This window comes from Ricinus communis, chromosome 1 (genome assembly GCF_019578655.1).
Source record: "Ricinus communis isolate WT05 ecotype wild-type chromosome 1, ASM1957865v1, whole genome shotgun sequence".
In the NCBI taxonomy this organism is placed as follows: domain Eukaryota; kingdom Viridiplantae; phylum Streptophyta; class Magnoliopsida; order Malpighiales; family Euphorbiaceae; genus Ricinus; species Ricinus communis.
The window spans coordinates 1,058,130-1,082,082 of record NC_063256.1 but is presented as its reverse complement, the minus strand read 5'-3'; the positions used below and the strand labels follow the sequence as shown (position 1 = coordinate 1,082,082).

Sequence of the window (23,953 nt, the reverse complement as noted above, 5' to 3'; positions counted from 1 at the left end):
TCTTCTTCAAATAACGGATAACTCTCAAAGCAGCATCCTAATGTTCTTCCCGTGGATCCTGCAGAAACTGAGATAAAATGTGAACAGAGTACGCTAAATCCGGTCTAGTCACGCCGAGATAAATAAGTCAACCCACTATCCGCCTATATCGCTCTGCATTTCCGAGCAGTTTCCCACTAGCTAACGACAATCTGTGATTACACTCCATAGGAAATTTCGCTGGCTTTGACCACAATAGACCCGACTCAGATATAATATCCAATGCATACTTCCGTTGACACATAAAAAATACCTTCCTTACTCCGCGCTACCTCTAACCCAAGAAAATATCTCAAAGGTCCCAAATCCTTCATTTTAAAGCACTTTCCAAGATAATCCATGAACACTGCTAATGCCACTTTATCATTTCCTACAATTATCATATGATCCACATACACAAGAACATTAATCTGAATCTTACTCTTGGTAATCGTAAATAAAGAGTAGTCTGAATAAGACTGTTTAAAGCCATAACTCTTTAGTGCCGATGTTAGTTTAGCAAACCAATATTTAGGCGCCTGTTTTAAGCCATACAACGACTTCTTCATTCAACACACCACATTTCTATTGTTACTTTTTTCAAATCCCGGAAGTATCCTCATGTAAACTTCTTCTTCTAGATCACCGTGAAGAAAGGCATTGTGAACATCCATCGGATATGCATCCCAATTCTTGATCGCTACAACAGCCAGAAATGTCCGTACTGTCACCATTTTCGCCACAAGAGCAAAAGTCTCAGTATAGTCAATACCCTCTACCTGATGGTTTCTGAATATCACAAGTCTTGCCTTTAATCTCACTAAATTTTGCTCTGCATATCGTTTCTCTGTATATATCTATTGATTACCTAGAGCTTTCTTCCCAGGAGGCAACTCTTGTAGCACCCATGTTTCTTGATCTTCTAACGCTCTAATTTCCTCTGCCATGGCTTTTCTCCGACCTTCATGTTTCACTGCTTCTTTAAATGTTTTAGGTGGTGTGCTTGCATTCACAACTGCTACAAATTTTTTGTAATTATTTGAAAATCGTTCACAAGATACATAATGCGAAATAGGATAAGGAGTACCTGAGGTAGTCGATAAAGAGAGTGATTGTTCAGACGGACTTTTCTTTTTCACAATCATGTGTAACGAAACCTTAATAGCGGGAATTTAGAATCTTAACTCGTTTCCCTTTTCCTATTTCCGCCTCTGTACCAATTTCATATGCTCGTACCACCACCTCCTCAAGACCGGTATTGTCACTGCCATAACCAGGTAGCACACTAACCTCGCCTGCTTCACCTCCCATTACACCACCTCCTGCTGTTCCCACCTCCGCACTGCTGCCAGCAGGTTCATTATGAACTGCCCTACCAATACTCATGTTATCATCACTGTCTATTGCTTCATCAAACTCATCACAATGCAATCCCGCATCACTTGGTACTATATGAGAATCCCGGTCCACATTGCTTCCAGCCAAAGGAAAGACATGTTCATAGAAATCAACATCACTTGAAACAAGTAACTCTTTTTTCTCTAAATCGTACAACAACCATCCCTTTTTAGCAAACGGATAACCAAGAAAGATGCATTTACGACTTCTACTCTCAAATTTGTCCCCTTTCGATTTTTGATTTTGAGCATAACACAAATATCCCATCACTCGTATAGCACTTAAATCAGGTTATTTTCCAAACAAACATTCATGCGGAGTTTTAAAATCAAGCACACTTGAAGGAGTACGATTAATTAAATGACATGCCGCCATCACACATTCCCCCCAAAATTTCATAGGCAAGTGTCCCTGGAAACATAAAGCTCGTGCTACACTTAAGATATGTTTATGTTTTACGTTCTACCCAACCATTTTGTTGCGGTGTACCTATACATGACGTCTCAAAAATCGTGCCATTCTTCACAAAGTAATTTTTCAAGCATTTAAACTCGGTTCCATTATCATTATGAACTCGTTTTATTTTCTGATCAAACTGTCGTTCTACCAAGGCCACAAAATTCATAAATGAAAATTCAACTTCTAATTTATTAAACAATAAATAAACCCAAACTGTTCTCGAATAGTCATCAACAATAGTCAAAAAATAATATGCCCACAAGAGGACTGAGTCCTATGAGGTCCCCACAAATCACAATGTACGAGTTCAAGAAGTCTACTAGTTCTACTGTTACTAATCTGAAAACTCTTTCTAGGCTGCTTTGCACGATAGCAGACATCACAACCATTTTTATTCAACCTACTAGAAATACTCACATTAGGAACCTTCTTAAATACAGTCTCTGACGAGTGTCCCAAACGCTGGTGCCACAACTTCATTGAGCTTCCACCATAAAGAGCTTGAACCCGAGTTCGAGGCACACCACGGAAAAAGAAAAGTCCATCTTCGCCTTCACCCACTCCAATCAACTGCCTCGTCACTCGGTCCTGTACAACGCACAATGTGTTAGTTATTTGAACAGTACAATTCTTTTCATCCAACAACTATGTGACAGAAATTAGATTGCAGTCAAATTGGGAACAAACAACATATTGTTAATTTGTAGACTCCATGGCAGCACCACACTCCCTTCATGAGTAGCTTGTGAACTACTACCATCTGGCAAACTTACAGGACATCAGCTAATTTTCCACACATCGATCATCCAATCTAGTCGCCCTGTTACATGGTGCGTTGCTCTTGTATCAAAAATCCAAGAATATTCACCAGAGTCTCGATCCTTGGGTGTCGGCAGATTGAGAAGATCAAGAATATTCTGCCATTTTGTTCCGGAGTTATGTTAGACAATCCAGCCTGCTCCACGGTGCTAGACAAGTGTCCATGAGTCTATTGTTGTTGTGTCGAGGTGCTAGTAATGGCTTTGTTTGCCCTTGCTGCCATGCCTCCTCGCCCTCTCCCTGCCATGACACCACGTCCTCTTCTGCCTCTACAACCAGGCCCACGGCCACCACGAGGTCGATCACCCCACCAATCCGGAAAGCCATGAATTTGAAAACACGTGCTTTCATCATGTCCATCTTGCAATTAGCATAAAATTTTTCGGAATTAGCACTAAATTTTGGTTTACTTCTGGGGTCAGATTGGACCCTAAATGCCATGACCGTCTCACGATCGTCCTTGTGACCACCACGCAGTCGTTCTTCTTGAGCCACAATTTAGTACGCACGGTCCACAGAAGGCAGAAGATCATGGTTCAAAATTTGAGACCGCAGCGAAGCATATGCATTATCTAAACCAACAAGGAACCACTGACACTGGTCCTCCTGCAAGAAGGTCTGGTATTGGGTTGCCATATGACACCTACAGCCGCCACAAGTGCACCCACTGCACATACACCTGGGCAACACCACATACATCAACAATTCATCAAAGATCTTACTCAGCCGCCCAAAATACGAAGCCACCTATTCCGTTGTGCTTTGCTTACACTCAACTAAAGATGTCTTCAATTGACAAATGCGTGTGCCATTAACCACACATAATTGCCTTTCTAGAGCAACCCACAACTCACGAGCATCTTCATAGAACGAAAGCATCATCCGAATCGAAGACTCGATCGTGTTCATAAGCCAAGCCACCAGCATCGAGTGCACAGTATACCAATCATCTAGCTTGGCATTGTTCTCCGCGGGCTTCTCGATACTGCCATTCGAGAACCCAAACTTTCGCTTCACTCGCAAAGCTGTGCGAACTGCCCTCGTCCATTCATCGTAGTTGTCTCCATTCAACTGAATCAGAGTGATGAGATTACCAAAATTATCCGAGGACCTTAATAAGAAAACATCAATCTTCCTATCGCTTCCAACATAATGGCTGGAAGAAGATTTTTCATCGTCGTCTGCCATATCCTCAAAATAGCAGAAAAAAGAAATTTAGGGTTTTGAGTGTGTTACTCGTCTAAAAAAAAACTTCTTGGACCCTAAAATAAACTGTATTTCATTTGCATCAAACCCGGGACCTGTGGGTTAAGGGTCCACCACGCTTCAGCTGCGCCGCTCACGTTGCTCTGATACTATGTTGAGAAGAATACTATCTCCCCTGCCTTTCATTGAAACAAAACAACATATATATAGGGTCTCAACCCTACCCTTTGGTATGTATACACATCACTATACAGTATATCGTATAACTAGTATACATATACATAGTATGTATCTCGTAACAAAATCTAATGAAGAAAATTTAATTATATATCAAACACTTGTGCTTCTTTCTTTCTTAAAAAACAAAAAAAAATAAAAAACAAACACTTTTGGCTCGAGCGTTACATATTAAAATCAGCTAATACGCTGCTAAACACCGAAAAATATGAAAAAACAGGAGAGCTATCATTGGACTCGGGTTCTTGCTTGATGCATCTTATTGGGCTTTACGTTTCGAGGTTGCTGATTTTCAACAAAACACTCAAATGGGCCGGAAAGCATTAAACCATTCAGCGTGCCTAACAAAACATAAAATCCCTAACCTATCCTTTGAAGCCTCTCTCTCTTCTGATTGTAGGGTTTGTGTTGTGTGAGCAAGAAAGCGCGAAAAAAGGCTGCGGATAAACACAACCCGCCACCATGGGACGCATGCACAGTAGAGGGTTAGTCATTTCATTTTATCGAGTTTCCAGACAATCCCTTTTCATAGTGCAATTTGATTAATTCGGTTTTATTTTATTTTATTTTCCAGTAAGGGTATATCGGCATCTGCTTTGCCCTACAAGAGAACGCCGCCTAGTTGGCTTAAGATTTCTTCTCAGGATGTGAGAAATCCTAACCCTAACCCTAATGATTTTGTCAATAGCTTCATTTTCTGTTGCTTTGCAGTCTATTGTTTATGTTTTAAAGTTGAACTTATTTTGATTTTAGGTTGATGAGAACATTTGCAAGTTTGCGAAGAAAGGTTTGAGACCGTCTCAAATTGGTGTTATCCTTCGTGATTCTCATGGGATTGCTCAAGTGAAGAGTGTTACTGGCAGCAAGATTTTGCGTATACTGAAGGCTCACGGTTCGAATGCTGCTTCTCTTGAATGTTAGTTATTTTAATTGAACTAGAACTTTTTTGTGATTTATGAGTTGTATCTATTTTTTATCTGTTATCCTGTTTAGGACTTGCTCCTGAGATCCCAGAAGATTTGTACCACCTCATCAAGAAAGCAGTTGCAATTAGGAAGCATTTGGAGAGGAACAGGAAGGATAAAGATTCCAAATTTAGGTTGATTTTGGTTGAGAGCAGGATCCATCGCTTAGCACGCTATTACAAGAAGACAAAGAAGCTTCCACCAGTATGGAAATAGTGAGTATATGCTCCTCAACATGAATCGAGAATTCAATGGTCATTCTGTTAGTATTGATCAGTTCTGGTTTACCTACAAATGTTAATCTGTTGAACTAGAACATCTGTTTCATTTTTATTCTTAAACAATGCCTCGCAAGTTTTCATGTCAAAACTGTTAGTATTAATGCCTCTCTGATAAAAGATTCAGCAAGTGCTAATGCATGGATTTATTGTTGAAGGCGGTAATAGCTAGTTGATAGATGCTGTTGTTTTTTTTCTTTCTTTTGTTAAAGAATAGTGACTGAGTTGTATCTGTAATCAAGGAACCAAGTAATTAATTACTTTTCTGTATATCTCGTAATGGTTGTTGTACTTGCTTCACATTGGCTGACTTATGATGTTGATCAATATAATGATTTTATAGTATGTTTTATTTATTTTGGAAACTGTTGGCAGACTCAATTGGTCCTGGTATTGTTACTTCATGCTCTAAAAGAAATTTCCAAAGTTGCATGTCTTTAACTTTGCTTTTCAGTGCCCTGTCTGCAAGAATGATGAATCGCATAATTATCTTATGTGTGACAAGCATTCGCATTTTTTCATTGATTTCTCCTACTGTGCTCTTGTGTACTTAGGATCATAGATAGTCTCTTCTTGCAAGTTTAGTCCATTCAGTAGCCTCTCAAGGATTTCTTGCTTAGTTTAAAATCTTCCATTATGTCATTTTACAGTCTATTCCTTTTAGCTGTATTGCTAATGCAATGGCTCTTCTCTTGCAGTGAATCAACTACAGCCAGCACCCTTGTGGCATAGCCGACAGATACTTGCTTTGATTGCATCTCTGGGTTAATCTTTGATAAGCAAGTCCTTTTTTTTTTCTTCTTCTCTTTGATATTATTGTTACTTCTTTTCTGCAAGGACTCGCGAGTGTGTAGTCTTGCAAGATGTTAGGTGAAACATTTTATTTTATCCGTCTTTTGGCAGTTTTATTTCAACAAAGAAATTATCTTTACAAGTTAGCAGTGTGTAGTTTGAGACGCTCTGTTTTTATTTTTCAAGATTTTAAATTGCTCGTATCGTGAGTAGTATTAAACTTCCATTGATTGCAAGTTTCAGATTCATTATTGTCTCAATGAGGGCAAGTTATGAGCGTTGTTGGACTTGATGATATGGACTAAAAAGACTCGTCTAAGCTGAGTGGCTAACCAATTTCAATCCATAAGACCAAGATATTTAATTATACTCAAATTATAATGAATTGCTGTCACTATCCATCTGGTCTGATATTGTTTCTTTGCTTTTCTAAATGCTGCTAATAAACTCCCTTTAGCCGCCGAACCAGTTGATTCCGGTGTTCACATTTTTTTTTTTTTTTTTTTTTTTAACGAAGACATAATTATATTAAGAGGATTGGTGTTCACCCATCAGCCACACGTGTGTCACGTGAGATTTGTTTTATCTCCAAAACTTTGCCCACGTGCGGCCGTGTTTATGGTCGTGTTGGCAACACGGGCTGTGTTGAATCCAGCACGGCCGTGTCAGGGTAGCCTTCCTTGCCTAATTGTGAGGCGGGTTACGTATTAAGAATCCTTTCCAAACTATGCGCAACTCCTCGCGATTCTCAACACTCTTATCCTATGCTAACTCCTCAGCTCCTGGCTTTCATCCCGACGCTACAGCTATTCATCGTCTTTTCTGGTAAGCTTGGCCGTATGGGTCACACGGTGTCTTTTTGCTATTGCTAAATTTGAGATTTGTGTTGATTTGGGTAATGTTGTGGCTCATTCAAGAATTGTGGTGATTATGTGGGTGGGGACGGATAAGAATATGTTAATGGTGGTGGTTAGTAACTATGAGATCCTGTTGTCTGTGTTGATGGAGAACATTCCTATTGGATTTGGGCAACGGTGAGGTTGAATTGAATTTGGGTATTTTCTCTGTTTTTCTTTTTTCCATTATTTCTTTTATTAGTAGTTATATTTGGAATTTGATATAATAATATTTCATCAATTTTCTTTTGCAAAGATAAAGAAAGGTAATATTGCTAGATGTTATTATTTGATTGGTTTATAATTTTATGTGGGTCCTAATACTAACACAGTAATTAATAGTGTTAGTAAGTGGATTTAATTGGACCTTTTCAAAAAGTTAGTATGATGGCCCAATTGGTTTTTTCTTTCCCAAATTGTTTAGGGGCTCTCTTGAACTTCTTGCCTATATTTTGGCTGAAAGTATAGGGCTTATCGGATTTTTCATTTTTCTTTTGTCAAAAAGTAGCACTGGGAGATGTGTGCAAGGCATAAAGTGTGGTAGTAATATTGGATAGGTGGAATTGACACCCGTCATCAGGTGGTAGCAGGTTCCTTACATCTGTTCCATATGTGGGCTTGTTGGAGCTGCTCCAGGACTCGACTTCTAAGCAGCTTGTACTTTAATTTTGCACCTACGCTTAAAACCAGTTATCGGCCATCTCCTTTTTCCTTATTCACAGCCTCTCCCGTCTTTCGTTCTGACGAGAAGGCAAATAACATGAACAGCTCCTCTTTCTCTTCTTCTTCTCCCCATTCTTCTAGAAGGTATATTCTTTGTCTTTTACTCTTCATTTATTTATACCACTTTCTCTGCACCAATTATAATTCTTCTTTCTGTCTTTTTTATTTTCTAAAGAAAAAATTTCATCTGAAGGGGTTTGGACATAAAAAATGATAGAGAAAGATCGAGGGGCCATAGTGGTGGGGATGGCGGTGGAGGAGGAGCCAAGGATAAAATTGATGCCCTTGGGAGACTCTTGTAAGCACTAATTTGTTTCTACATTGCTGTTCTTGTTCTCTATTATTGATTTAATTGTCCTTTCTTGTTTTTGTGATCGTATTTCCATTTACTATATATTCTTGTATTCCTCTTTTTCTTTTTGTTCTTTTTTTTTTTAAAAAAGTTAGAAGTAAAGGATTGGCATTTGATTCTATAGATATTGACTTTCTTATTAATTCTTTTCAAAAAAATAAATAAATTCAGGACGCGCATTTTGCGCCATATGGCTTCTGAGTTAAATCTGAATATGCGGAGTGATGGCTTTGTTAGAGTTCAAGATTTGCTAAAGTTGAATATGAAAACATTTGCCAGTATTCCGATAAGATCGCACACTGTTGATGACATTAAGGAGGTTGGTTCGGTAGATACTTCTCTTTCCTGATTTATATATATGTTTCTTTAATCTTTGTTGGCGAAGCCCTTTCCTGCTATCTGTATTCACCAATGCTTGGGGATAATACCGTTTGCTCTGTGTTTATTTGAAGTGAATATGATGTAAGGAGTTTACTACCAATAGTATTTCTATTTTTCTTTTTGCTTAATCTAGCCATTGTTGAAAAGGATTTTACAGAAGGTCGACTACAAACCTAAAGTTAACTTGTGGCCTACAAAATTCATTGGTCTGCTTTTATTACTTTCCGGGTCTGTTGTTATATTCTTTTTGCTTGCCTGACATCTACACCTTTAGCTTCACCATCTACTTCTTAATTCTTGTATCAAACTATATTTTCTTGCACAAGCTGCCCTAAGTTATAATTTTGTATGTTTGAAATTTCAGGCTGTCAGAAGGGATAATAAGCAGCGATTCAGCCTCCTAGAGGAAAATGGGGAGCTTCTGATACGTGCAAACCAAGGCCACACAATAAAGGTGACAAATCCTTTTGGTACAATTGTTAGATTTTTCCATTATTGTAATAAATCCTGACATGCCTTGGTTTCTCTTTGATTGAATGTATGCTTGAATGCCTTTCTTATGAGTGCGCAGACAGTTGAATCTGAGAGTTTACTGAAGCCAATTATTTTAGTCGATGAAGTACCAGGTGAAAACAAAAAAATTTGTGCAATATCATTGTTCTATCATATGATACTTCTCCCTTTTCTTTTACTTATATACTCTAAGGTTTTTGTATATATTTACTGATCTTTTCCTGCGATTGTAGTGTGCGTACATGGAACCTATAAGAAGAATTTGGAATCTATTTTGGAGTCTGGCTTAAAGCGCATGCAAAGATTGCATATCCACTTCTCATGTGGCTTGCCAACTGATGGTGAAGTAATTAGTGGTAGGATTTCTCTTCTATTGTATAGTTCACTATTCTCTTACTATTCATGACCTTGTATTGTGAAGACATGCTGTGTTACCTCCATCTTATTTTCCGTCAATTTTGTTTTAATAATTATCAAATTTAGTAATAACACCGGGTCTCTAATTGTGCATGTTGAAGACCCTAATTAAGTATTACGATCCTGTGAGGATTCTATTTCCTCGAAATTCATACATTTATTGGATAACTTTTGTGCAATCACCTGACAGCTTATTGGGCATGCTTACTAGATGATCCTTCAGTGTCTAGTATTCAACATGTCAAATGGTGGATCTATGCTAAAGGTCATTTGTAGTTTAAGTTGAAGGATGCTGATAAAGGGAAACAAGAAGGATCATTGTAGTAGCAACCAGAGCATATATTATAGTTTTTTTCAAATACAAGATCAATTCTTGTAGAAAGTGCATCTTTTGATGATTGACTTGATTCCTTTGTCTTTCAGGTATGAGGTGGAATGTGAATGTTTTGATATATCTTGATGTGAGAAAGGCTCTAGAAGGTAGATTAGCCTAACTTTTGACTTCTTTAGCACATAATAAACAGCATGCAAGTTAAATACTTTCTACCTTTCATTTGCTAGTTAGGGATTCATGAATGAAAACTGTTGTTCTTTCTTTTAAAACCTTTTTTGTTGTTCTGTTGACTTCAGATGGAATGAAGCTTTACATATCAGACAATAAGGTGATCTTGACTGAAGGTTTTGATGGTGTTGTGCCCGTAAAGTACTTTGAAAAGATCGAATCATGGCCAGATAGACTACCAATACAGTTTCCAACATAACATGATTATGATTGTTTTCACACCCATGAAATGATCGGTTGCAGTTATGAGAGGCCTTTGTTGTTTTGTGTCATGTACTTGGCATGCTACACCATGCATGTAGCTTATGGTGAATGAATGAAATTGATTCAGGCATCAAAAGGCGAATGAAAAAGTAGAATTAAAGCTTTCAATTGGCCGATGAATCTAATTTTTGTGAGTGATGTTTTGTATGTACATAGGTTGATCTAGACATTCTTTTAAGTTATACAACCGATTTCCGAATTTTTGAGGGAAATGAAGAAAGTTTTTGAAGTAACCTATTCCAACTGTTTAGGTATTTAGATGAGAAAGTATGAAGTCTTTTAGTGCTGGAATTACTTGGTTGAGGGATTTTAGTTGCGTAATTCATCTGTTTGTAATTGAAGGTGAAGCAAAGAATGTTAAGCAATCGCATTCCTGTATTGAAGCTGTGAAGTAGTTATTTGTAATGCCGTCTGCCTAATAAACGTTGTAGTATTTTTGCAATTGGTTGGACATGTTTTATGGATAAAAGATCGATCCTTTTATGATTAAGGAGAAACATGGTCTCTCGTTGAAATGGGTGTAAAGAAGAACTTGATTAATAATTAGAATTTGTATGTGATATGCGACTAAATATTCAAGCCAATGAGGCCTAGACTAAAGGGTTCAAGCACTTTCACGTACTGTTTAGTTTGATCCGGAGGTAGTGCTTCTCCTTAATATTGTTCAAGGAATCATGAGGTTGTTTAGTTAAATCCAATTAGGATATACCCAACATAAATAATGACAAAAGATGAAAATTCTCTAGTATTTAATATTCCCTTTTTCTTGGGAACAACTTCAGGGCTTATGGTTGTTGAACTTTAAGATCCAATAGAAATATTGATTAAGAATGAGAACATGGAGTGGATGGCATCGTTTCATCCTGTGTTTCTTTCTGCTTCTCGTTATCTTTCATATCTTCTCTGGTGATTTATCCTCCCTCCCTTCTCCTTATGTTTTATTTTTCTAGTTATTCATTATCCGATACTTGAACTAAATTGTTGCTATATTTTTTAAAATTTTAAAAAATAAAATTGATTTTAGTGCTGGAATTGCATTGGAACTCGGTCACTGAAGCTCCCCAGAAGAATTGGAATAAAAAGTCTGATCATCTGGTTATTGGGCCTGCTGCTGGCCAAGGCTTGCCTGATCGGTTGCAATGCGAAGGTTTCTTATAGTCTTTACTTTTCTTTTACTTGTTATTGTTTCTTGCATAATTACTGTTTCTTTGCTTGTTGTATATGTGATTCATGTTTTTAATGTCGTCTAGGCTCCAAAGCTCTCAACAAAACCCATTTGCTGGATTCTTCCTCTGGCTCCAATGTTGGAGATAACGTTGCATTTGTTACCGTCTTTACCATTTACAACACTTCACTGGATTCTCTTCCTGATGATAGATCATCAAATTTAGTCACTGTTGGGAATGTTTCTTACAGTAAGACGGAGAGGTCAATGGCCATTTTGAATGTATTCATTAATTTCATTCAGGTAATTGATTCTGTTGAAGTCATGCTTGAAAATGTTTTAATCTAAATGTATAATATATGTGATGACATTTTGTTAGTCTTTGGAAGTTATATAATTTCTTTTCAATTTAGTATGTTCTGCCTAATATCTGCCGGATCATATCTATGTAATAGTTTATCAGAACCATGTCCACTTGCTTCCATTGTGTAGTTATTGCGACTCTTATTTCAGAAGTACAATTTCAGGTGACTATGCCTCGAAGCAATGTTATCATCCTAACTGATCCAGCATCTGATCTCTCCCTGTAAAGAGATAAAGTCGCTCTGTATCCCATTCGGGGAGAATATTCTAGAGAAAGGTTGATGCTTCAAAGAATCTGATCTTACATTGTAAGAGCTCATCGCATTGCCAAATAGGTAGAATATTTCTGTTTTGAATTTGTTGTTTTGTTTCTATGGCATCTTTTATGAACCTTCTTATTCTTGCTTTTGTTTTAATCCTGCACAAGATTTCCTGATATTCTGACTTCCCACCAAGCCAACAAGTCCTAATTAACTCCATTGCAGTGCTTTATCTTATTTTCTTCCAAAATATGCATACTGCTGATGAGCGTATGAATTTTTCTTTTGCACTTTGTATGTTGTTTATGTAGAATTTTCTAGACACGAAGCTCGAGGAGCTTGCTAAGAACCCGGTGCATAAAAGCCATTACATCTTTACAGACTCAGATATAGCTGTGGTTGATGACCTAGGGCGCATTTTTCATGAATATCCAAATTTCCATATAGCCCTCACCTTCCGCAACAACAAAGAGCAGCCTTTAAATTCTGGGTTTATTGCAGTAAGGGGGACTGCCGAGTCAATTTTGAGGTAAGTAATTTGCATTTGCTAGTATTCCTTTTTTCACTGTGATTAATTGGATTGCAAAAACTGTTTGGATATTTCTTGTTGTTTGGTTTGCCTAGGTTCTTCAGACTCTAATTCTGATCCTGCACAACCTTGTGGGTTAGCTAGGGTAGTGATTCAATCGAGTCTTTTTTTGGGTTTTTTGGCATATAACTTGGGAGAAACAATTGTCATTTGGCTTTCTCCCCCTTTTTTTTTTCCTTATGTTCTCCAAATTCTAGGCAAATAGAAAATTAAATTGCTAAATTTTTGACACTTGCTCATGAAATAAATTGGCTGTAGAGCAAAGATTTTCCTTCAGCATGTGCTAGAAGTCTACACTTCCAAGTACATGAATGCTTCTCGAATGCTTGGAGATCAGTTAGCTCTTGCGTGGGTCATAAGATCACACCCTGGCTTTGATCTGCAGAGATTTCGCAAAGCACAGGCTTTTATGGATGAGATGGGAGGTGCATCAGTCCTCTTTCTACCATGTGCTACATATAATTGGACACCACCTGAGGGAGCAGGTCAATTTCACGGAATGCCTTTGGATGTCAAGGTGGTGCATTTTAAGGGATCAAGGAAACATCTAATGCTCGAATCATGGAATTTCTTCAGATCTGCTTCTGACATTTCTGATATGTTGTGCCTTATTTTAATGAGTGGTAGAACTAAGTATGATTTCTGACATGTAATACTTGCTTCTTTTTTTAAATTCTCTTGATTTTTATTTTTGGTTGGCGGCAATCGTTACTTATTTAGCATTTGATAGGTTTCTTCATAAAAGTGCGTTTACAGTTTTGTTTGATCACGTAACTTCAGAAATGAATAAGTTAATTTATGATGCTTGCTTAATAATTTATAAAAGGCCAGTATGAGCTCTAGTATGTAGTTTAGACTTCTTCATTGTTCAAATGGGAAATTGGGGAGTGCTTCTGCGGCAATAAGATTTTACAAAGGAACTCACTATTTGAATAGAGTGTGATGCAATCAGCATGGATGATTCAAAATGCATTGCGCCCATTGAAAAGTTTTGATGCTAATATGAGAAAAAGAAAAGGTAATGCTACATTTCAGATTGAACCCTGTTGTCTCCGTAGTAAGTAGTTTTGGTAAGGTTCAAAAAGCTGGTCCTGATGTTATAAATGCAAAAACTATTACCAGTGTCACGGGATCTACAATATTGAAAAAATTATGGTCCATGTACCTAACCATGCACCTCTTACAAATCTACGCATCTGTGAAGATTGAGCTCAAATTTCTCAACAATATACCGTCCATGACCATATATATATACATATTAAGTTTTAAGCAAATGGGGATGAAAAAGAGGTTCTGCCTATCATATCTTTACAGTGCAGGTCTGTAGAAAGACAGTTTCCTGCTACTAGATTCCAGTTACATGAATGTGCAAACCAATCCTCGAAACTTTTCTTCCTATCTTGTGAACTAAGCACATTTCCATGAATGAACATTCATTGCACAACCAACTTTATCACAATTCTCTCTAGCCAAGACTATAGTCAGGATGATGGTAGTTGATGGTCAGAAAGATTAGTGATTCTTTTTGTCTCCAAGGGAAAAGAGATAAAGAAAAGAAAAAGGACCAATTCAGTCTCCTACATAGTTAGGCTAGTTACGCAGATTAGAAGTAAAAACACTCAAGCAGTTAATAAAAGACAAATCAAAGGTAGTAGGAAACTCAATAACAAAAAATTCATTGCTCAATAACGAACTCATATATTTTCATATGGCAAGTGAATAACTAAAATTGAATGATGAAATTCAACGTATGCAATACATGGTTTACATTGGAAACACTATATGGCTGGAGTACGCAAGAGCAGTGTAGCTCAAACTAACCCAACAATGTTTGTTTTTCAGGATACTGAAAACTATGAGAAGGAAGCAATCCTGATTGCAGCACAGTGCAACAGACATACTGCACTCATATCCTATAAGCCAGAAGCCCACAATGAACTCTAACTCGAAGTCCCAAAGCATAAAACTGTGGGTTGAAAGAAAAATATGTTTTAAGAAGGAAAGAAGGCAAACCTCAAAACAAAATTCAGGATTGCAGGTGACCACATAGCACACACATATATTAGATTACTTAAGCCAGAACATGTGACCACATGGCATCATGCTTCTACAGATTGCTAATAATTGCCAGCATATCATGGAACAAGGATTTACAATTCCCTCAGATTAAAGGGAGGTTGTTCTAAAAGGAAAGATCTTTGCATTAAACAAGGATAAGAAGTAAATGCAACCGAACACATTGTTATACACTCACACACACACACACAGAGCCTTGACAAAGCAGCCTTTAAATGACAGGAAAAGAAAAAGATAGTGAGAACATGAGTGAATCAATATTTTAGTTCATCCAGTAAGAGAAGCACCATGCCAAATCAACGTGTACAATTTTATTGAAGTTGCACAGGAAAAAATACATGCCCAACAATCAGCATATGTTCTACCAGTCATGAATTCTACAATGCCAAAACTACAACAATTACATATTTCAAAAATAGAAATAGAAGAAAATGAAGGTTCTGTTTTTCTTTGATACAGCTCAACAAAAATCTTCTTGGACACAGGACATGATACTCCTCCTTATATAGCATCAATTAACATATATGAAAAGACAATAATTGGGCAATGAACGATCATAGAAATGTTAACGAAAGAACAATCACAAGAATCATAATGAACAAGAAATGTTTTCAAAGTACCCGACCACACAATTGAAAGAATCAAATCATCGTGCATCAGCCTTCTTTCCTCCTACATGATAGTAGCTAAGGTACCACCGCACAAATTTCTTCAGGCCTGTCTGCAAATCTGTAGTGGGTTTATACCCAAGTTCCATCTGCGCCAAACTAATATTAGCATGTGTAAACTGAACATCCCCATTCCTAGGCAGCTTCATAATATTCCTCTTTGCTTTGACCTTCAAAAGCCTTTCCAAAATACTGACAAGATCTGAAACAGGCACAGGAGATGTATTTCCCAAGTTGAAAACCCTCAATTGAGCTGGTCCTTTCTTCTTCCCTCCACTACCAGTACTCTTCTCAGCAGTATCCAAAGCACCCAAACAACCCTTTACAATATCATCAATGTAGGTAAAATCCCTAGCAACAGTACCATGATTAGCTGCTTCAAAAATGGATATACTCTTCCCTTTCAAAATATCCCTAGTGAAAAAGAAATAAGCCATATCTGGTCTACCCCAAGGACCATAAACAGTAAAGAATCTCAACCCAGTAAGGGAAAGACCGTAGATATGATTATAAGTATGTGCAATTTCTTCACCAGCTTTTTTAGTGGCAGCATACAAACTAGCAGGTTGATCAGTTTTATCTTTCTCAGAAAAGGGTACTTTAGTATTAAGTCCATAAACAGAACTAGAAGATGCCCATACAATTGCAGGTTGTGGATTTGCATTTTTACAAACTTCTAGTAAACTAACAAGACCAGCAATATTACTATGCACATAAGAACTAGGGTTTTCCATTGCATACCTAACACCAGCTTGAGCAGCTAAATGCATAACATGAGTAAATGGGACAACTTCAAATAATTTCTTTAACAAAGCAACATCATTTATATCACCTTCCACAATAAAAACACCACTTCTTTCAAGAAGCGCCTGGCGAGCACGTTTTAAAGACGGATCATAATAATCATTGAAATTATCAAGACCCAAAACACCATCACCGCGGCGTTTTAAAGCAGCAGATACATGAGTCCCAACAAACCCAGCTGCACCAGTTACAAGTACTGAAAATCCATTTCTTGAACGGATTCTTGCAGATGACCTGACCCGTTTTTCCCAGGCTGACCCGCCCCATGAGGTACGGAGAGAACGCCGTGATGGATCGGATGGTAGAGGATTAGTTGGTGAAGAAGAAGAAGAAGAAGGGGATCGATAAAAGAAGAGGAAAATTAAACCAAGAAAGATAAAAGACCAAAATGTCAGTTTAGCTAAGGAAGACTGCCACCTGATGACTCTGTTATACGGGTATGGAGATTTTTCCATCTTGAATTTGCCTGGCGTTGATGGAATGTGGTCTAGATGAGACATTTGTTTCATTTGGGACATGTTCTTGAGTGAAAATGTGCTTCTTTTTCAGCTTTTATCTTTCTTGATTTGCAAAAGATACAAAAAGGAAAAAGATTAGGTTAGGGTTTGGGTTGTTTTGTCGATGGAGATTGAATGTGGGTGTGGAAGAAGAAGATGATAAGGAAAGGGAAGGAGAGGACAGGTGAGGTATTTTCTTTTTGATTTCTTTGTTTCTTTTTAGCTGTTGTTTGATGTTATTTGGGGTGTGGGTAAGAAGGAAAAAAATAGAATCTTTTCTTTTTCTTTTTCTTTTTTCCTTTTCTTTTCTTTATCTCTGGTTTCTTGGAGAGATGGGTTGGTTGTAGTTTCTGTTTTGGGTACAAGGAACAAAAAAAACAGAAAGTATTTTTCTTGATTTTGTTAAGCAAACGGTGATCAATGGGAGAGCTTAGGAATGGGGGGTGCAGAAAGAAGGAGAGTTTTTAAAATTTGGGTAATATGAGATCAAGAAGAGTCAAAGAAATGGTGTTAACATTTGACTTGCTTATAAATAGGGCATTATTAACAATGATATAAGAATTTTAATGTTGGTAAAATATCATAATTTGGGAAAAACAGAATGAATAATTAATTGAGTAATAGATAAATAAATCTTAGAAATGTTTTGGTGCTAGTCAAGCCTGTCTGTCTATCTATTTTCTTTCTGTTAAAGACTTAAATTTGATTGGTTGGAAGGCCTTAAATTTTGGGGCATCCAGATTTGTATATATACCTTCCCCTTTTTTAAGGATGGGATTTCTTTATTTGGGAGCAGTGACTAAGATTGGGATTTTGAGGAGCATTGTACCATGAAAGGGTTAAGTTTGTTGGAGATGGAAGGATAAGGTGTTGAGGCTATTTATGAGGGGTTACTAAACTTCACACCATAGAAAGATGTGAGAGATTTATGGGGATTGGAAATTATGAACTTCCTCACTGGTTTTGAGGTTCATGATTAGCTTTTACAATTATATAGAACTTAACTTAAATCTGCCCATTAATCACTCTGTTGCACCATTTGTAGATCTCACTAACTCCTTGGTCCTGCTAGCCAAAATATTAGCTGTTTTTTAAGGAAAAAGAAAGGATTGAATGGTCCTTTTATTGAGGAAGGTCTTAATTATATTTTATTTAGATCATAAGAATGTGAATTATGAGGTTTCATTTTTATTTATTTATTTATTAATGTAAATAATTTTGGCAATTACAAGTGTATGGCAGTATGATTTGCTTTTTGGTCTTTGATTGGTCCTTTTTCTTTTTCCTTTTTATGCCTCCCCTTCCCTCAGAATAATTCAATAATCAACAAGTGATTGAAATTACGTTTTGGTGGGTCTTGATACCATTCAGACCATAATTATGCTTCATCGTAATAGGACTATTTTCAGCTTTTGTTTCATTTTCAAAAGAATAGAAACGCAGAGGAAAAGGAGTATATATGCATTAGCAAAAATTATGGATTGAAACTATTTTATCATACATGAAAATGAGAAAGAGAGGGAGAGATTTAAGTGAGCCAGAGTAGTGCAATACAAAGTTACATACTTGAAATGTAGGCAAAAACGCCTTTCCATTACATTTGTATTGGTTATCTTAGATTGCAATTTATGTTAGGGTAGCACCATGTGGGTGGACAAATGCAGAGATCATTGTAGAATCACGAGCCAAAAATCCCTGTTTACTTCCTTCGAAAGCTCAATATTTCCAGAAACTGAAGAAGAGTAATGCCAAAGAAAGCCTTATAAAAAGTTCTTATATCACTCAATTTTCCTACACTGTGTTACCATTGTCATTAACCTATGGCACTATACCACATTCCTTCAGCATAATCAGGCAATCTTTTGACTAATCTGTTATTTGTTTGCATATTATTGAACCCTTTTATATTTCTTATTATCTCCATATGTATTTGATTAATCTATATTTTGAAGGAAACGCAAAGGAAATAAATCTCTCCTGCCACCTCCTCCAACCACCACCACCCCATGTGACGATCAGTTCAAAAAGAAATATATAATGCACGAGGACTACACGTCTTATTAGTTCCTTCTTTACATACATTGGGAACATGTTCCATGCCTGGCTAATTAATGTCAGATGGCCCTGGATGGATGCATATAATCCCACTAATTTTCAAGTGGAAGAGAGAAGAGGCACTTTCCTCCTAGTTTCCTTGGTGGCTGGGCAATCACATGAGCATCAGTCGTAGAGTTAGTCTTAAAAAGTTTCTCCAGAAACTAAGCAATGCCCTGTAATAAAGACCCATCTGAAGCTAGAAAGAAACCAAATGCTAGGAGCAGTAATGCACGTGAAGAGGTGTGGATCAACTCTCTGCTCTTTAATTCCATACCATTCAAACAGAACTAATGAAGGACAGGGGTAACACAAAGCATTCATTAACTCATTCATTCGTAACTTGGATTCATTTGGATACCAATTGTCTAGATAAACATCGGCTAAGTAGAAAAATTGAAGAACCAAGTCCAGAATACAATGACACTATCAACTCACCTCGCATGAATTATCGGAGATTACAACGTGATTTATGGGTAAAAAGAAAAAATTACTATTGGGTTGCTTCTGCACCGTCATGGTTGTGTGACAATGGTTGATAACCAAATGGCTCTCGTATTAAATATGAATGTTGAAGTGTAGCTTATTGCTTAGTGAACCTCTGGAGGACTTCAAAGTAGTCTGGGAAAGTTTTTCTCGTGCAACCAGGGTCCTTGATTGTCACTGGAACATCTCCACAGGCAGCTAGTGAGAATGCCATGGCCATTCTGTGATCATCATACGTGTCAATCTCAGTCACATTTAGTTTCTCCGGTGGAGTGATCACACAGTAATCTGGTCCTTCCTCAACTGTTGCTCCCAACTGAAAATTGAAGCCCAAATGTTATTCATGGCAAATTATACACCAGGTATTTTGGTTCTCATAAAAGTATTGCTGAAAACCACCAGAAACTAACCTTTCTAAGTTCTGTGCAAATTGCAATCATCCGTTCTGTTTCTTTCACTCTCCAACTTGCCACTGCAATAAGAAAAATCAGGAGATTGAATAAAATTTGTGTATAAGGAAATTTGATCCACCAAGTCACAATTACCAGCTAATGTTACAAAAAGATAAAAGAAAAAAGGACCAAAATATACCATCTCTTATGGCAGTAGGGCCGTCAGCAAAAAGCGCAACCACAGCCAGCGTCATAGCAACATCTGGCATTTTATTCATATTGACATCAATCGCCCGCAAATGTTTTTGAGTAGGAGAATTTCGTGGTGGTCCAGTGACAGTAACACTGTTCTCCGTCCATGTAACCTTAGCTCCCATTTGCTCAAGAACCTCAGCAAACTTCACATCTCCCTTGGTTTTCATTAAGTTAAGAAGGAAACTAATAAAGTTAGAGTGATAAGTATAAATGTAAACAAATATGGTGCAGAATTTTGTCCGAGCAAACTTTTAGGAACTATATGGAGAAGACTTTCAATTTGTTAAGAAAATTTTGACAATTTTTTTGACCATCAGAAAGCAATGGATATAATAAGCAAATCCATTTAATTACTTTAAGAATATAGGAAATAAGAAGAAAATAAATTCACAAACGTGAAATACCTGTAGACTGCTAGTTCCACAACCTTCAACAGTGATAGTTCCACCAGTAACTGCTGCACCAGCCAGGAAATAACTGGCACTTGAAGCATCACCCTCAACATAAGAATTTCCAGGAGACCTGATTGAATTTTCAGGTTGTTACAGTGAAACACGGTTTACAAACTTGCACATGTATTTTTACACAGGAAACCTACTTGTACTTTTGACCTCCTCGAATGAAGAAACGATCCCAGCTACTACTGTGTTCTACAAAGACTCCATAGCGTTCCATTAACTTCAAAGTCATCTCGACATAAGGAATGGATATCAGTTTATCAATAATTTCAATTTCTACATCTCCGAGAGCCAAAGGAGCTGCCATAAGCAAAGCTGTCAAGTATTGACTACTGATGGATCCAGAAAGTTTAACCTGAAAATCAAGACATGGAAAGTGAGAAGATTGATGATTTTCATTAAAACTGATATTATTGCAGAAAAGAGCTGTAGAGTTCAATATGTTTCCAGCAGGAAATCAGAAATAAAGTCAACATTCATTGCCTGATAGAAAGCAAAGGAAAAGATTCAAGTTAAATAAGAAAAAAGTGCAAGCAGTGTATGCATTGGTAAGTGCAGAACATCAGTGGAGCCTCTACCAGACAAACAGAACTGATTAACTTGAAGGATGTTTACAGCTCAAATTTCTCTAGCTTATTTTGGTTAAGATAAACAATCAAAGAAACAAGAAAAGAAAGCATATTCATCTAGCTCAGTTTGAGAAGAGCTCTCATTCTCAAAGAGATTTTCTGACCAGAAACAAATTCGAAGTCACCAGCTGCCAGCCAAAGTTACAACTTCAGATTCTACTCCCCCATATCAACATAAACAGCAGTAAAGTTTCAGGTTACAACTTTAATCCATAGCTTTCCATAATATGTTATAAAACATATAACATAATACAATAATATAAAAGAGGATAGTATCAAACCTTTCCCCCAGGAAGGCCTCCCTTTCCATTTACACGAACAGGGGGGCAGTTTGTAGAAGAACAGGTAACATCTGCACCAAGCTGCTGAAGACCAGCAACCAGATCCCCAATTGGTCTCTCTCTCATTCGTGGTACCCCATCAAGTATGTAGCTGAATTACATTGCATAATTATTTCTAACAGGAAAAGGAAAAAAAATTGAAGCTACAGAGCTCGGTGGACGGTGGGCACCATATAGAAAATGCATAGTTTAACAAGTGAGTGGCATTTATTTGTTGCACTCAACTGAAAATTTATTAGTGAATAACAACAGCCATCGGCACAAGGAACAATATTCCCACGAAAACTACATGGGAAAATATTCCAAACAAAAATATATGTTCTGCTGGCTTTCTTATGCTACTTCCAAAAGCAGCAAACAGAATAGCATTCAAACTCGGAACTTTGTTCAAATCATTTTTATTTCATCTCAGTGAGCACCTGAGTTAAAAGTGTTACCGGATAGGGAAGAGCTATCCCTGCTATGTATCCATGGCCCAAATAGGCTAGAGAGAGAGTGCTAAGAAGACAAGCTGACGGATATTAAGACAACATACGACTAAAACAACATTGAATTAAGCATACAAGTTCAAAAATTCCCATTAATCCACTTAGCAAATAAATAGTTGAAGGCCAAAATAGAATAGGGTGGGAAGGGGAGTAAGATAGGGAAGACCTCGAATTTCCACCAGCTGCAGTAACTGCAGCTGTCAATGGACGCATTGCTGTTCCCGCATTACCAAGGAAAAGTTCAACATCAGTTTTTGATTCTCTACCCACTGGAAATGAACCACCACAACCTTCTATAATAGCTCTTTTGAGTTCACTATTGTCTTCCACGCGTAGTCCAAGTGTTCTCAGCGCACCAAGCATATAACGAACATCATCACTATTCAGCAAGTTGTCAACAACAGTTGTACCCTGAGATATAGAAGAAAACAGCAAATGACCATCCAAGATAGTAAGCCAAGAAAAATAAACTAAGAACGTATTGCATATTGCTCTATATTAGTACAAAAGTTTAAGCATACAACACTAACAACACTTTTACTTATACAAAAGCTGTCATGTTTATTATCATACTATGCATTGCATGGCAGCAAGCAACTGCAAAGGATAACTACTTTAAAACCCAGTTAAATTCTAGAATTCAAATTTTTTGCATCAACTTTAACACCTCACATATTATTTCTAGAAACCATGTTAAAATTTATAAGGACCTGAAAAAGGAACTTAAAAGTGCTCTTTTCTCTCTTGTTCATTTTGCCCCTAGTTAAATAACATCAGGACAAAAGATAAATAACAAACTTTATATCATAAGTTCTTCATACAGAAAACATCTAAGAAGAATATTATCAAACAGAAGATTAAAAAATATCAACTAAGAAGAATTCCACCCATAAAACATTGATACTTCCAAATCTAACAAGCACACATCACAAAATTGAAGTAAATGATCCAATAAAAAGAAAATAAAAAAATCCAAAAACTTTAAGTGACTAAAAAAATGATAAAAATTAGAAAAAGCACAATTCAAGAGAAGGAAAGAGACCTCAGAGAGAGCAGCGAGAAGTAGAATTCGGTTGGAAAGTGACTTAGAACCCGGCAATGTGACAGTACCCGATATTTCTTTAATGGGCTGCAACACTATTTCTGGTGCCGTTGACGGCTTTTCTGCTGTTGCTACTGAAGCTGAAACTCGAAGAGGAGCAACCCTAACTGCAAAGTCACCTTTTCTTTGACATTGTTTTAAACCCCAAGAAAGAGAAGACCCATTAATTTGTGATCTAAATGAAACTGAAGATAGAGATGATTTGGGTATTTGGGGTTTTGAGAGATTGGGGAAAGTAAATGTATTTGTATTAGAAATTTTACTCACTTTCGCCATTTCTCTACAAAAATGCTCCCTTTTTCTTTCTTTGTGGTGTTTTTACGTTGAAGAAGAAGATGACGATGATTTTAGGTGTAATATGATTTGAAGCAATTGGAATTGGTTTTGTTGGGGTATATTTACCAACCAATTTAGCTTGCCACTATTTGGAAAAAGGATGCTAATTTTCCAAAAGCCGCCTAATAACTCGTTTGACTCTCAAATAAACGTTTTGCTCTTGTATTGAAATGGTTTAAGTGTAAAGAAACTTTCTTTTGCGGGTAATCTTGAGATTTGTCTTTTTGTTTTTAAGCAGAAGATGGGGTTGGTGGGAAGATGAGAACTGAGGAGATAAAGTGAGGGGCAATGTCTCTCTCCAGGCCACTACCAACCCCGGAGAGGACTCAGGATTATGCTAGTATGCAATCGATTGTATTTGAGTTCCATGTTATTACCAATTGGTTTTTGCCAGGTCAGCACCTATTTTGCCATCAGTTTCTTATTTACTGATAGGGTTGTTGTTCGATTGGCTGATCCGCAAGCAAGTGGTGCCACACAACTACCAAAAAGTAGGTTTGTGTAGCACCAGATGAGAAAAGGTGGCTATTGTGGGTCCCATGAAGTAGGTGAGTTTGGTTAACACCATAAACGAGAGGGCTGAGGTTTGGTAAGCTTGCCCCCATCCTCTCTCGTACCAGCACCAGCACCAGGGAAGAATTCTAAATAAGCCCATGTCTGCCATTACTGT

The 23,953-nt window shown here is 37.3% G+C and overlaps 4 protein-coding genes and 1 pseudogene across 7 annotated transcripts; 3 read left to right on the top strand and 2 right to left on the bottom strand.

The window, feature by feature from the left end:
- The first annotated feature begins 4,458 nt into the window (after positions 1-4,458).
- On the top strand, positions 4,459-6,318 carry LOC8270613 (40S ribosomal protein S13). The gene is made up of 5 exons (XM_002511649.4): positions 4,459-4,622; positions 4,712-4,784; positions 4,891-5,029; positions 5,131-5,317; positions 6,079-6,318. Exons 1-5 carry the CDS (start codon positions 4,600-4,602, stop codon positions 6,110-6,112), a joined length of 456 nt encoding a protein of 151 aa, XP_002511695.1. The 5' UTR covers positions 4,459-4,599; the 3' UTR covers positions 6,113-6,318.
- A 545-nt stretch (positions 6,319-6,863) lies between these two features.
- LOC8270612 (tRNA 2'-phosphotransferase 1) lies at positions 6,864-10,392 on the top strand. Of its 4 annotated transcripts, none has more exons than XM_048374804.1 (9): positions 6,864-6,997; positions 7,577-7,875; positions 7,985-8,089; positions 8,315-8,462; positions 8,889-8,978; positions 9,096-9,150; positions 9,271-9,393; positions 9,878-9,934; positions 10,085-10,392. In XM_048374804.1, the coding sequence occupies exons 2-9, from the start codon at positions 7,679-7,681 to the stop codon at positions 10,213-10,215; spliced, it is 906 nt and encodes a 301-aa protein (XP_048230761.1). In that variant the 5' UTR covers positions 6,864-6,997; positions 7,577-7,678; the 3' UTR covers positions 10,216-10,392. The 4 variants fall into 4 exon arrangements, with proteins under 4 accessions (XP_048230761.1, XP_025015515.2, XP_015583456.2 ...); XM_025159747.2 differs by having other exon boundaries at positions 6,885-6,997; positions 7,649-7,875; XM_015727970.3 differs by lacking the exon at positions 6,864-6,997 and having other exon boundaries at positions 7,457-7,875.
- A 475-nt stretch (positions 10,393-10,867) lies between these two features.
- LOC107262400 lies at positions 10,868-13,345 on the top strand (annotated as a pseudogene).
- Positions 13,346-15,022: 1,677 nt separating this feature from the next.
- Positions 15,023-17,210, bottom strand: LOC8270611 (UDP-glucuronate 4-epimerase 3). The gene has a single exon (XM_002511647.3). The coding sequence runs from the start codon at positions 16,721-16,723 to the stop codon at positions 15,380-15,382; it is 1,344 nt and encodes a 447-aa protein (XP_002511693.3). The 5' UTR covers positions 16,724-17,210; the 3' UTR covers positions 15,023-15,379.
- A 1,893-nt stretch (positions 17,211-19,103) lies between these two features.
- Positions 19,104-23,548, bottom strand: LOC8270610 (3-phosphoshikimate 1-carboxyvinyltransferase 2). The gene is made up of 8 exons (XM_002511646.4): positions 22,888-23,548; positions 22,012-22,256; positions 21,298-21,448; positions 20,528-20,742; positions 20,334-20,451; positions 19,874-20,084; positions 19,693-19,754; positions 19,104-19,598 (listed from the first exon to the last, which is right to left on the bottom strand). Exons 1-8 carry the CDS (start codon positions 23,221-23,223, stop codon positions 19,380-19,382), a joined length of 1,557 nt encoding a protein of 518 aa, XP_002511692.2. The 5' UTR covers positions 23,224-23,548; the 3' UTR covers positions 19,104-19,379.
- Positions 23,549-23,953: the final 405 nt, after the last annotated feature.

Coding starts and splice junctions, on each gene's coding strand:
- LOC8270611 (XM_002511647.3), bottom strand. CDS start 16,723: ATGTCCCAAATGAAACAAATGTCTCATCTAGACCACATTCCATCAACG.
- LOC8270610 (XM_002511646.4), bottom strand. CDS start 23,223: ATGGCGAAAGTGAGTAAAATTTCTAATACAAATACATTTACTTTCCCC. Junction 20,743..21,297: donor GAGGCCTTCCTGGGGGAAAG/GTTTGATACTAT, acceptor CTTGATTTTCAG/GTTAAACTTTCTGGATCCAT. Junction 20,085..20,333: donor GTGGAACTAGCAGTCTACAG/GTATTTCACGTT, acceptor ATGAAAACCAAG/GGAGATGTGAAGTTTGCTGA.
- LOC8270612 (XM_048374804.1), top strand. CDS start 7,679: ATGTGGGCTTGTTGGAGCTGCTCCAGGACTCGACTTCTAAGCAGCTTG. Junction 9,394..9,877: donor TGATGGTGAAGTAATTAGTG/GTAGGATTTCTC, acceptor TTTGTCTTTCAG/GTATGAGGTGGAATGTGAAT. Junction 9,935..10,084: donor TGTGAGAAAGGCTCTAGAAG/GTAGATTAGCCT, acceptor TGTTGACTTCAG/ATGGAATGAAGCTTTACATA.
- LOC8270613 (XM_002511649.4), top strand. CDS start 4,600: ATGGGACGCATGCACAGTAGAGG. Junction 4,623..4,711: donor GGACGCATGCACAGTAGAGG/GTTAGTCATTTC, acceptor TTTATTTTCCAG/TAAGGGTATATCGGCATCTG. Junction 4,785..4,890: donor TTAAGATTTCTTCTCAGGAT/GTGAGAAATCCT, acceptor TTTTGATTTTAG/GTTGATGAGAACATTTGCAA.